We start from the raw sequence: 13715 nt of genomic DNA on the forward strand, positions 1-13715 counted from the left end.
ATTCATTTCTTTTCAACAAATCAGAAGAAAACAATATACTTTCAGGTCAAAGAAATGTTTTAATGGATAATATCAGTATGTGTGCCTTTTCTTCCAGCACAATTAAAAAACACAACTTTTCATATTTTTTAATGGAGGAAGGGGCTCATAAAGATGAAAGTGCCTACAGCCCATGACAATCATAACATGACTCTGTTTCTAGGCCCACTTGGAAGGCGCTCCGAGTCAATGGAACACAGAAAGGTAGTGCTGGCTCAGCAGGACAACCCGTGGGTGAGGTAGGGTAATCGATCTCAGCAGGAGGGCATGGGGAGAAATCAAATGACAGTGGCAGCATCCCACACATGCCCACCAGCTTCGCGAGGCCTGAGCTAAGGTGCGGGTCAGCAGACAGCGTGCCCAGGACTTAGTCCAGGGCCACCAGGTACTAGGCTTAGGACAGCAGGACTGATCTCTGTTCAAGCTAAGACTAACGAGTGAGTCAGAACAGATTCTAAGAGTAGGCAGGGCTGAGCTTTCAGGGCAAAGATTTTCTGGGGACTGGGCACAGGTGAAGGTGGCCAAGTAGAAGATTTCAGTGATCTATCGGGACAATGTATTTGGACTATTTAGCACGGAAATCACGTTATTGGGCTACAGGGCAATCACATAATTGGCCTGAGTCAGGCTGATTGTGATGATAAAGAAACACAGAAATGAGAAGCAGACACACACACACACACACACACACACACACACACACGGCTACTAAACACAAGTAGTAACTTGGAAGTATTGTCAGATATTCCGTCTGGAAAAGAGAAGTTTATGAAACCCGAAGGTAAAGGCCGGCCAAGTTAAGGCTGACTCAGAGACCTCTTGAGGAGCTCTGAGATGACAGAGGCATAGATGCCATTTCAAATCAGAGACTGTTGTTAAAGGCCAAGTACACAGACCAATTCTGTAATATCTTGTGGTTGCTCTCTTGTTGCGAGTGAGGAGAATGACAATGATAAATCACCCTATTATAACTTGTGATCGAAGCAGCAGGTACTTAGCTACCTGACCAGGAGACACCTGAAAAAGACAAATGGCTAAGGAAGACAACAGAAACAAGTTGGAAATTAGCGATGCCTGTTGTGGGGAGAATAGGACAATGCACTCAGGCCAGAGACAGTATCCCAGTCCCATTGAACGTCCATTGATTTGGGTCACCTGACAGGCTTCTTGGAAAAAAGTCTCAATTACTAATATACATGAAAACACTCTGAAAACTATGTATGACACATCACACAAACTCAGGTTATTAAATGAGACTACACTAAATATACTTTCGTCATAGACTCAAGTTTTGGTATATTGGGTCAGGATTTTTTTAATTTTTTAATTTTTTTGCCAAATAGTCTGGATGTTTACCACTGTGATGTGTAGAATCAGCATAAAGAATGTTTTGGCTACTCTAATGGAAAAAAAAGAAAAAGAGTGTTTTGATTTTCTAAAGCTTCCAGCTTTTGGTGGCGGGGGGACTCGGAAAGACTATGTGATGATATGGAGAAGACTTGCAGATACTTCTCTATGAAATTAGGCTATTTTGTACCATTGATTGTGGTGGTTTCTACGGTGTTGTCCAGTGCCCATTCGGCAAATCACTTCCTCCTCAAACCTCAAGGGTTTCTGCTAACCACATTCAAATGGTCTGTAGAAAGTGCTACTCTACATTTTCCATTACCTCAGCGTTGGGCCAAGTAGGCCCGAGAGGGGATCATTAACTGCTTCAGTGCCTCCATGTGTCTGACTAACCACACATCTACAATGCAGTTCAGCAGTGGAGGAAGCCACATGGAGAACTAGGGCAAAAACACACTGCAATTTTTTCCTGGCCGTCGTCACCAGTCAACATCAACCATGCTGAGAACCTCTGTTGCCAAGGGTTTTGGCTGATGTGCATCCACTTTCCCAACGTAGACTAGCCCCTGGGAGCACAGGTTGAGATGGGGTGGGGTAGGATGAGAGGGACAGAATAAAAGGGGATATAGAAAAATGAACTTCTGAGCTATTAATAAAGACTATACTGGATTAATGAAAAGGACCCATATGTAGATTTCTGGTGAATAGTGATACTCTGGAAAATATGTGGCATCCAATAGTTTGCCGTTTTTACTTTAAGGAAACTCATTCTCGAAATTCTGCAGCAGCTGCTACTGTTTGGATTATGAATAGTAATCAGCCATATGGTGTGGCAGAAAGGAATCGCACATATTTTCACATGGACAAATATTATTATTCCAAAACATAAACACGTCAATATAAGTGTTTTTTCTCTTGGGAGGAATACAACCCCTGATCTCAGTTATGAGAAAATGACTCACTTTGCATGTGCGAAATTTACCTGCCAAGATTGTTATTGGAGCCTGCACCAGAGGTCTCCCCACGTTTTTCTTTCCTTATTGGTATGAAGTCGGGGAGGGAGGAAAGAAAGAGAGAAAGCAGAGAATGGAAAGATGACCCAAGGAAGGGGGCATAGGCTGTTGGGAGCTCTGCCCCCAGGATGGGAGCACCAATCCTGAACTCTCATCATGGAGGATGCTGGGGACTTGTAGAGCCAGCCATTCAGCAATGCAATCCAGAGACAAAAGAAAAGACATAGTATTTCTTTGTACAGCTCTTTTCAGCTGTACATGAGGGCTTCTTCCAGAGTACTTCTAGCTCTTCCTGTTTTTTTTTTTTTTTTTTTCAAATGTCTCAAGGACAACGTGTCCACCACTGAAAATTCATTCTAACAATGTATCTGTGTCTTCCATTTCTTAATTTGGTCTCGTTACTTCTCTCTGCTACTTCCCTTTTTCTTTACTCTTCCTTATCCTGGAACTTCTTACATAAGCTTTCTCTCTGGAGATTCTACCCCTTTTGGTCCTGGTTGTTCAAGAAAAAGTTAAAAAAAATTTTTTTTAATGTTTTTTTAATTTATTTTTGAGAAAGAGAGAGACAGAGCGTGAGCAGGGGAGGGGCAGAGAAAGAGCGAGACACAGAATCCAAAGCAGGCTCCAGGCTCTGAGCTGTCAGCACAGAGCCTGATGCGGGGCTCGAACTCACAAACCGCAAGATCATGACCTGAGCCGTGAGATCATGGCCTGAGCCGAAGTCAGACGCTTAACTGACCGAGCCACCCAGGCGCTCCCCACCCTCCAATTTTTTTAATGTTTGTTTATTTTTGAGAAAGGGACAGAGCACAAGTGGGGGAGGGGTATAGAGAGAGGGAGACACAGAATCCGAAGCAGGCTCCAGGCTCTGAGCTGTCAGCACAGAGCCCGATGCGGGCTGGAACCTATGAGGTCATTACCTGAGCTGACGTTGGATGCTTAATCAACTGAGCTACCCAGGTGCCCCAGTGCTGGTTGTTTTGTAACCAGCCCCAACTCTTCTCTCTACTTTCTCTTCCTTCCATGGCTTGGTCATGACTTCTCCTTGTCTGGTTCCCAGGCTGTGGCAGGGCCCCCTCCCCTCCCTCCTGGGGAACAGCCCACAGACTCAGGGAGGGCAGACCTTGGGAGATGTTTGCTGGGAGAGCTGGAAAGGGTGGGTTCAGCCACCAGCTCTTGTGTGTTTTCGCATTTAGGTTCTTTGGCCCCATGGGTCATCTTCCTCCCCTAAGCAGAGGAAGTCACGGAAGGGAGGGAACATAGACGCGCATGGGGTGGTGACTGAGCGAGTCCTACCAGGGACACTGTCTTGCTTTGGTGATGTGAGAATCGGCCTCCATGTGGCTCAGTTTTTAGTGGGCATTCCCTCTCAGTGTGCAGTTCCCACAACTGAACAAACTAGGACTCACTAACCTCGTGGCCCTTCTCTCATGCTTTACAGTTTGGATGACAGATTATTGAAAAAAAGAGACCTCATCCAGCATTTACCTGCTGCTAGGTCACCTTATACACCAGGGCCTTCAGATCTGGGCCACCTGTTGCCAGGCCAGTGCATTCGAGTGGATGGCTCGGGGACTAAGAGAGAGCAGGGACTGGGGAGATACCCAGAGGGTACCTGCCTCCAGTTGCATTCAAAGGAACAGTTGCTGGCCCTGTATGCTCACTGCCGATGAGTCTGCAGGCTGCGTTCAGCCTCAGCCCCTTGTTTGTAATCCTTGCTCAGAAACCCTTTACCCTCCTCTGCTTGGGCACCTCCCAGAGTCCTTGATTTGCTGCCCCACTCTCTGTTCTCCCTTACTCCCCACCTATGTTTGTCTGAATCCACATCCACTGGCCAAGGTCATAGCCAGTGTCACTGGTGGAATCCTTGGGGTCATATACTCCAGCCCACTAATTGGGGGAGGGGAGGGGGCAATAGGCTTTTGCCCAACCCAGAGCAGTGTCTTCTCCAGAGTAAACATTCTGGGTGACTTGACCTGTTCTCTCTATGGTAGGTCAGAGAGAGACAGAGCATGAGTGGGGGAGGGGCAGAGAGAGAGGGAGACACAGAATCAGAAGCAGGCTCCAGGCTCTGAGATGTCAGCACAGAGCCCGACGCGGGGCTCGAATCCACGAACTGCGAGATCATGACCTGAACCAAAGTCGGATGCGCAACCCACTGAGCTACCCAGGTGCCCCTTATTTTTTATATTTAGAGAGAGGTAGAGCATGAGTGGAGGAGAGGTACACAGAAAGAGCGAGAAAGAATCCCAAGAAGGTTCCTTGCTTGGTGCAGAGCCCGAGGTGGGGCTCAATCCCATGACCCTGGCTAGGATCACGACCTGAGCTGAAAACAAGAGATGGATGCTCACCTTGACTGAGCCACTCTGGTGCTCCAGCCCAGATAATCTCTTCAACTGTGTCTAAAACTAAACCTTAACTCACACAGATTATTATCACATTCGTTTTAGTGGACTATAGGGGCAATTATGAAGATTAAATTCGATAATGCCCATGAAATACCTAGTACGGTTCCAAACACTTAGTAAACATGCAAAACATGTAAAACGTTAGTTATTATTGTCATTAGTCAATTTATTATATCGACCATATCACATTTAATCCACGTGCCCTCAGATCAAATGAACTCTTATGCATGGAAACTTCTACTGTGGACTTGTTGTCCAATACCTCTACAGAGTTTTTGTCTCTCATTTGCAACGCATATATGCACGTAGTAGATAGAAACATAGAACCCGAGTCGGAAACAACAGCATCAATGCTAGGGTGGAAACATCCTCACCAACGTAAGGAATGATCTTGTTACATCAGCCAAAGGCTTCAAGGGTTTGGGGAGGGGGAAGAAAGAACCCCCACTAGGGAAAAGAAAGCAAACAGAGAGACACCGTTCCTTTGAAGAAGATGAGAGTGATGTAGTAAAAACAGAGATCCAACATTAATCTTAAGCTTTCCTGTATTTCAGAGAGCACAAAGAATCTCTCTTTCCTTTTCATCTTCCAATTCCAAATGCCTTGCGAAATCTCCACCCATCTTCCATTTTAGTTAAGTGGCTATTTTGAATGTTACTCTGCAAAAAAGTAGAAATGCCAGCCTGTGCTAGGTCTGTATTAAAATTCACCCCATAAAGAATTCTGACTTTCATTAAAATAACTACCAAAGGAGAGCCAAGAGGTTGACCTTCACGTTGTTCAAGAGCGACACCAATCACCCGGCCTTGGCACACACATGGATTTCTCGCAACGATTTCAGCAGGTGTTTTCTGAATTGCATCCAGAATCACACTGGACAGAAACGCATCAGAGGTCGCTGAAGCCACATCAATAATGATAAGCAGGATGATCACGGCCCCCTCCCTCCCGCCCTGTGAGCCTGCGGAGATCACAGCCCGGCTGAGTCTGCGGGAGGCTGCAAGCTTCTCGCCAAGTGCCAATGTCATTTTAACATATTCAAGACGGAGACTCTAACAGTGCAGGCCAGAGGTCTAAGGAAATGAATTGAGCTTAGGAGAGGAAAGTGGATGAGAAAACACACACACACGAATAGTTTTTATCAGTAAGTTTCATTTAGAAATTTGGGACATTTTCAATACGAACGCTGACAATGTTATATCCCAACTGCCATATTTTCAAGTACACAGTTTTTGTTGTTGTTGTTGTTGTTTTAAGTAAAGAAATTGTAACAAAGGGGAAAAGCTAATTATGAAGCATGTTACCTCTTGGAATTAGAAGAAGCAAATACGATGGAGTAAAATAAAATCACATCAACGGTCACAGTTAGGAAATACTCTCTTTTAATTTAATTTTATTTTTAGAGAAAGAGAGGGGGGTGCGAGAGGGGGAGGGGCAGAGACAATGCGAGGGAGAGAGAATCTTAAGAAGACTCCATGCTCAGGGGCGCCTGGGTGGCGCAGTCGGTTGAGCGTCCGACTTCAGCCAGGTCACGATCTCGCGGTCCGTGAGTTCGAGCCCCGCGTCGGGCTCTGGGCTGATGGCTCAGAGCCTGGAGCCTGTTTCCGATTCTGTGTCTCCCTCTCTCTCTGCCCCTCCCCCATTCATGCTCTGTCTCTCTCTGTCCCAAAAATAAATAAATGTTGAAAAAAAAATTAAAAAAAAATAAATAAATAAATAAAAAAGAAGACTCCATGCTCAGTGTGGATCCCCATGAGGGCCTCGATTTCTAGACCGCGAGATCATGACATGAGCCGACAGCCAGAGTCGGAAGCTCAACTGAGCCACCCAGGTGCCCCGTGAAATACTATTATTCTAGATTTCCCCAGATTCCTGCTCTCAGGAACTCCTGTTCAGGGTCCCTTTTGGCTGATGAGAATGATCCCCCATGCAGACCTTTGCCTTCCTCCAGTTCGTCAGCGTTTCTGGTCTTATATTCAGGAAACAACTACATTCCCAAAAGGCAGAAAAAAGAGGGTCAAGGAGTCAGAGCAAAGCTCAGTTCTAATCCCTGTACTATTACCAACCCCTTGAGGCATACTGGGAAAGCTCTTCAACCTCTCTGTGCCTCAGTGTCTCTTTTCTAGACAATAAGAAATCAGTTGGGTCACAAACTCGAAACTCAAATGTCTACACGTCCTGATAAGTACTGGAACTTGTAGATGAGGAGGGCAGTGCATGCCCCATCTACAGGGGATAGCAATCCTCAGCTCCAGCTGGTTATTGACCTATCTTTTGATTCTTTTTTCAAGGAAGCAAGTTTCTGGATTGTTATGTCAAATCTTCTGAATTTTTTAAATGTTGGCTCAAAGATTAAAAGAAAAAAAACTATTAAAAATACTCTTCAGGTTAAAGAGAACACGCTCATGATCTCTTAAATTTCTTCACCTTCTATGATGCAAAATTTCCCTTGAAATCTATTTGGGATATTTCAGTCTCAATACACAACCCCTTGGTTTTTTTCACCTGTGTACTTGTTGTGATAACTTGTTTTCCCTTTCAAACTATCAGGTGAACTGTGTACCCCTTTTCTCTGTCGCTAGGAGAGATTTTAAGTCAAGCACAACTATGCATATGCACGGCAAAATGGACCATCTGATGCTGAAGTATACTGTCAGGAAACCAGATATCACGGGGCAAATTGATGTTGTTCTGAATAACGCCAGAGAGGGGAGAGATGTGAGGACTAAACTCACTAGGAATAAAACTAAGACCATGAGGGAGAAAGAAGAAAGATGTTTCACGTTCAGCAAACAGCAGCTAAGAGAGAACTTAGGAAATGTACCACAAACTGTCCTTCTCCCGGGTGCGGGAGAAGGACAGTTTTAAGGGATCAAAGTGTTCTGGGTAGCAGGGGTGGTGCCTGGAATAGAAGCTTTGGCCTGAATTGTCAGGATGGGTACTGGTGTTTGGAGAATTTTCTACCGAGGGTTTGGGTAACTCAAGGAATAGGGAAGGAGGTATGAGAATGGCTTAGGAGTAGATCTAAGGAGAAGAATTGGACTTCTCTTTTATTCTGAGTAAAGACAGACTGATACCTACACCAGAGAGCCATCATTTGCTCACCTTGTATAGTCTGTACCATACAGGATCCCATTCATCAGTGAGTGTTCCGTATTTTCCCTGAGAAATATCCTTCTTTCTCCTTATTCCACTTGTCCCCCGCTCTCATCTGGGACCACTGGCATCTCATTCCGAACTGGCCTCTAGAATCTTCAGAACTCAATCTGCCTGGACACAATCATTTTCCTTAAACACTGCTTTTATCATGCCATTCCACTGTTCCAACGCTTTCCATGGCTCCCATTGCCTACCAGGTCTCAACTTGTCTGCTTGGCCTTGAAGCTTCTTCAGGACCTGCTCAGCTTTGTCTCTCCCCGGCCCTTCACACGCATTTCCTTTTCTAACACTCAGTCCCGTTCCACCACAAGGGCTGTTTCTGTCTCCCAGAATTTACTCAACGGTGTCCCCTTCACCTGGATGCCCACCTCTCTCCTTTTCAAACCCAACCCATCCTTCTCAGTCTATTTCCTAATGCAGCCTCCTTCGACCACCCTGACTTCAGAAGCACTATTACATTTAATGTCTGAACCGTGCACCCTGCCACTCAATTATATATTATTTTGTCCTCTAATCGTTTCAAGTATGTATAACGTGTCTCTCAATTATATTTTGACCTTCATGAGTCAAGAGCCTGTCTTCTCCCATTGTGTTCGCTGCAGAAACAGAGTAGTACAGAGGCTCAACTCTGTGAGCACTTGCTTGGTGCTTTGTACAGGTGAGCTCATGTGGAGAAAGAGGATGGGGGCATGTGAGAGTTTTAGGCTTGGGGGGGGGAAAAAAAGATGGTTTGGGTCTCGTGGATGGTGATAAGCACCCAGGACCAGAGAATCAGTTACCACTGTCCATTTCCCCCAAATCATGCCCCCTGCTGACTGCCGCCTCCTGTCCACTGCATCCTCGCATTTAGTTCATCCTTGTTGAAATTAGCCTGCGTGACTGTTGTGCTAGGTGGTGTGTTGGGCAGGGATGTGATCTACCAGCTGTCCTTGAGCACACAGCCTTGGGGATTTGCAGCTGCGCTTGGAGGCAACTCGCGAATGTGAACTTCCAGGGGCCACTGTTCTCTGGGAGAGAAGTGTTACCCAGTCGCATCCAGCATGGAAGTGCGCCTCTAAGCAACACAAGCAGTCTGCAAGAGGGAAGCCACGCAAGAACGCACGCGCACTAAGAACAAAGAACAACCGGAGGACGGAGGAACTATTTTGGTCCCCCAGGCAGAGAAGGCAGACACAGAATGTCCACCATCGTGTATGAAGTTGCCAGCTTCTGAGAGCAGAGGCTTGGAGGTCTCACTTCCACCCTGCTTACCAACCAGAGAGCGTCAAGCCCATCATTAAATCTCTATGTCTCACGATCTAGGCAGTCAAGATAACAACCTGCTGACCACAAAAGAGGTTGGGTATGTTAATTATGATAGAAAGACACTGAAACTAAGCCAGCCTTTCAAACCTCCATCTCTTTTGATTCACTCCATCACCTGAGCAGCTCTGGATTGTAACGAATTTCAGCGCCTCCTGCCCTGGGCCGTGCCTGTCCCCGGGCGTCTCAGTTGGCAGCTACTTAATCCAACGCCCAGACTGGAAGGAGCTGACAAGAGATTGCTGAGTTGCTGCCAGCAACCCAAGGCGGTTTCTGAGGCCACTGACCTGGTGGTTAGTGGCCACCGACGTGCCAAGGGGACTGGTGACAACATGTAGTGGCAGACACAGAGTCAGGGACCAAAGAAATTCCAAGCAGGAGAGAATTTTCAAAATGGCCGTCAGGGTAATCAAGGCTTAAATAGAACAACAAGCTAGCACGAATTGGCCTAATAGCTGTTTACCTTACAATTCTCACATTCTCTCATGTGACTGGGAATCTCCTTGGGCTGGGGGCTGGGAGTGTCAAAGTGGAGAGAGCCAATGCCTTCGTCTCATCCCTTCGTGTACTTCCTGAGCTCGGCTTCTTTCTGGGCCCCACTGGAGCCAATCAGTCCTATGCTACATCAGCTCTCAGTCCCTAAATGCACAGACATTCCTTTTTGCCCAGAGGGCATGTGGGGAAAAAAAACTCCTTTCATTTTTCCGGAGTTGGTCACAAATGAACTCCTAAAAAAAAACAGAGGAATTAAAAAAATCTAAATCTCACAAGAGCATAGAAATAGTTCAATTTCCAGAATACAAGTGGTTGATATGCTTGCTAAGTAAATGATTTGAATGACTTGGATACACAAAGGTCAATGTCTGAAAAGCTTGAATATTCATCTGAACATTGTACTTTTTCAGTGATGCCTGGGGACAGTGCAGTATAGTTTACCCTCCTTTCTCCAAAAGTATACAATAAGACTTGCCATCTCAGATTTACATTAAAAGCTAAGACTTCAGGGATGATGCATATCCTTAATAAATAGAAGTGACGTTTTAATTTGCTCTTATAGTCAACTTCATGCAGTAAAAAAAAAAAAAAACAAAAAAAAAAACCCCACCTACGTTTGTGACAGAATCTTCTATTTCCAATGAAGTTCAAATTCACATTAGAAAGAGAAAACAAAATGAAAATTTATACTGTGGGACAGGACATATACTAACTGAAAAAGCATTGGGCTGGGGTTGAAGTCTGTGATCTTGTAGCCCAACTCGGGGTTGTTCAACTAGGGGAACTTCAGTTTATTCAACTTTAAAATGAGATGATCAGGGGCGCCTGGGTGGCTCAGTCGGTTGGGCGACCGACTTTGGCTCGGGTCAGGATCTCGTGGTCCGTGAGTTCGAGCCCCGTGTCAGGCTCTGTGCTGAGAGCTCAGAGCCTGGAGCTTGTTTCAGATTCTGTGTCTCCCTCTCTCTCTGACCTTCCCCCATTCATGCTCTGTCTCTCTCTGTGTCTAAAATGAATAAACGTTAAAAAAAATAAAATAAAATGAGATGATCAGCCAGGGTCACCGAGGCCGGGGAATCTGTACCTTTCTCAGAGGCTTTCAGGACTTGACCAATTCATGTGAAGTAAACCCAGCAGTTCTTTGTAACATAAAGGGAAACAGCAGGTCTGAATATTCCCAGTTTAAAAATCATAAAAGTTAATTTTAGGCGCCAGTATGCTCCTTTATCATGGTCTTCCAGTGATACGCTATAATTATTATATATATATTCACTTACATACGTATACACGAAATCTTAAAAAGAGGTACACTTAAAATAAAAAAATGACAATGCAATATAGAGTTCCAAGAAATTCTTCATTTGTGTTAAAATCCTAGCTTGACTTCACAGTTCCTTTCTGTCAGTGAGTCGTCTTGTTTCATTAAGGTCATATCTTGTACGCCCACAAGATGTTCAGTATGGTTCACCAATAAAATTAGAAAAATTTATGCCCAAACAATCCATCCAAAGCCATTTCTCACTAATACCATTTGGTATGTAGAAGGCATGTTTCACTTTAAAATAATGAGCAAGACTACAATCTTTTGATGATAAATTCCTCTTTCATCCTAATTTTATGAAAAGCTACAAGGAAAATGCCCAGTATGATGCCCTTGATATTTAAACGCTTCATTCAACTTACCATTTGTGTGCTCCAAAACTCAGCCTCCCTTGCAAAATGCTCCATACTGGAGGGATAAATTTCTTGTTCTGCCTTGTCAAAGGGGTCACTTGGACTGCTCAAGTGACTGAGCGCAGGAAAGCAAACATTTTAGCTGAGCCACTTTCATAATACTGACGGTTGCGTTCTCTCATAGCTGAGAGTCGTGGGAGAAATGGAATTTACATACGTTAAGGTGAGATGGGTGTGGGCATTTCCCGGGGTCATGATTCAAAACGAAGATATGTTTCATTCAAGGAGTTAATAACATAACTCCAAGAAGAAAAGTACCCCCTAGCTTTACTGCCACTTAAGATCTGACAGCTCATACTTCCATGCACAAATTCACCACGCCTTGGTCACCATGCCAAGAACAATCCTACAGTGGGTGGTGTAGGTAACTTCTGGCATTTGTCTTTCATAGAAGACTCGGGTAATTATAAATCTCCCAGCTCACTTTAAGGTGTGCACAGTAACACAAGAATGGACACCTGGAACGCAAGTATAAGGTTGCAAATTCAAGGAGACAACTTTTGGCATTCTTGGGGGTGAAATTAACCACAGCTGGCTGCGAAACGATTCACCCCTCTGTGTGCTTTGTTAGAACAGGTAAAATTTGATTTTAGATAGCTGCATAAAGATACACATGCTTAAAATATTCTCATTTTTTTCTTATAGGACACAGGAGAAGAAATACTTCCTTAAGATATCCTAGAGCCTTGGATCTGTCGTTATCGTTTGGGTCTCACTCAGACACTGAACACTGCCGTCTTCCTTAGTCCTGATCAACAATCGCACGAAAGAAACGTATTTGTAAGTAGAGAAGTCTCACACCCTACCGTTTCTGCAAGCTGAAGAAATAAGAAAAAGTGGTCCAGATAAAATCTGAGAGTAGAGACCGAGGAGAATTCTGGTCTCTTCTTTCTGTGGTCTTATGACCTTTACACATTCAACACATCAGATATTTAGAGCCAATGAAGCGGCCAGAGCTTATGACAAAAAGTAAAACTCCGATACACAAACCGCGTATCCTTTAATAAACCTTCCCCTGGGTGTTCTAACGACATTTCCTTCCTCGGCCAGTTTCTAATTACACAGGGCTTAGTGAGCAGTGGCCCTTTACAGCAAAACATAGCTGTGGTCAAACAGCTGAGTGTTACCTCCAAAGCTTGGTGTGGAAAGTCACGAGCCACCATCATGTTATTCCAACACAAAATGTACCACTTTTGTAGTTCTTCTCTTGCCCGGAGATTGTTCTCCCCCCTCCTTTTAATACGGACAGAGCTTTCTAAAAATGCTCAGTTGGACCTCGTTTTACCCAGGAAAGCAGTTATTTATATCTGGTACATTTTCTCCATTTCCTTGGTGCCCCAAATCAGGATCGACCTCGTCAGAGTAACTGCTTCAATGTCCCCAAATGACTATTTCCAAACTAAGAGACCTGGAGGAATTGAAACAAAAATTGGTCACGGAACAGTAACTAATCGGGAGGAGAAAGATGGTTCTTTTGGGGGTGGGTATGTAAGATTCCTTGCCTTACTTGCGGGGGGGGGGGCGCCGCGGGAGCTAGAGCAGGGCTACACATAGCATAACCACCCATGCACCCCTGCGCCACGAAAACCTGTTTTGCGGGTCTCGCCACACAGCCCAGTCCACCTCTAGCTGTGTTTGTGCACAGGGTGAGTCATGCGAGGGTTGTGCAACTCGTCCAAGCATGTGAAACAACTATCTGAATCTGGCAGGGCGTCTTTTTTCTTCCCATTTGTGAAGTCTCGTGTTTTCTCTGGCTTACTATTCATTTCACTGAGTAGGGATCGGATACACGCACGTTTACGAAATAGATAGGCTTTTGAGACAACACACAAACCCATGACACTAAATTAAATCATATTAAAAAAAAATTCAAGGACATCTCGACACTTAAAGGAATCCCTGGCACATCTACTCGTACAAGGGAAAACAGCTTTTGCTTTAAGACCACTTGCCACACGGATGTTTTGCAAGTGTGAGGTTTCACAGGTCACGTTTTCTTAAATTGAGGGACACAAATTCCGACCCTTCGGCCTGTGACTTGACTCCACTAATGTCACTGGATCACAAAACTGACGCCACAGGCAAACTCTGGTCATCTTTTTCACAGAGAGCAGTGAAGAGGGTCTTCTTAGGTCTTCATGACTTTTACTCACTCACAAATGATTTATAAGAAGAAAAAGAGGATGCAGACTTGGTTTACATTTTCCAACAAATTAGAATT

The 13715-nt window shown here is 44.8% G+C and overlaps 1 protein-coding gene across 2 annotated transcripts in view; it reads right to left on the reverse strand.

Moving 5' to 3' along the window:
• Positions 1-11556, reverse strand: part of SASH1 (SAM and SH3 domain containing 1) — a 340008-nt gene extending 328452 nt beyond the window's left edge. Inside the window, exon 1 of one of the 2 annotated variants that reach the window (XM_040448607.1) lies at positions 11444-11556. In XM_040448607.1, coding sequence (XP_040304541.1) covers positions 11444-11488 — 45 coding nt within the window. In that variant the 5' untranslated portion in view covers positions 11489-11556. The remainder of the gene's footprint in view (positions 1-11443) is intronic. The other variant, XM_040448611.1, reaches the window with a different exon arrangement.
• Between the last annotated feature and the right edge of the window lie 2159 nt (positions 11557-13715).

The sequence above is a fragment of the Herpailurus yagouaroundi genome, unplaced genomic scaffold (genome assembly GCF_014898765.1).
Source record: "Herpailurus yagouaroundi ecotype Mexico unplaced genomic scaffold, PumYag 198, whole genome shotgun sequence".
In the NCBI taxonomy this organism is placed as follows: Eukaryota; Metazoa; Chordata; class Mammalia; order Carnivora; family Felidae; genus Herpailurus; species Herpailurus yagouaroundi.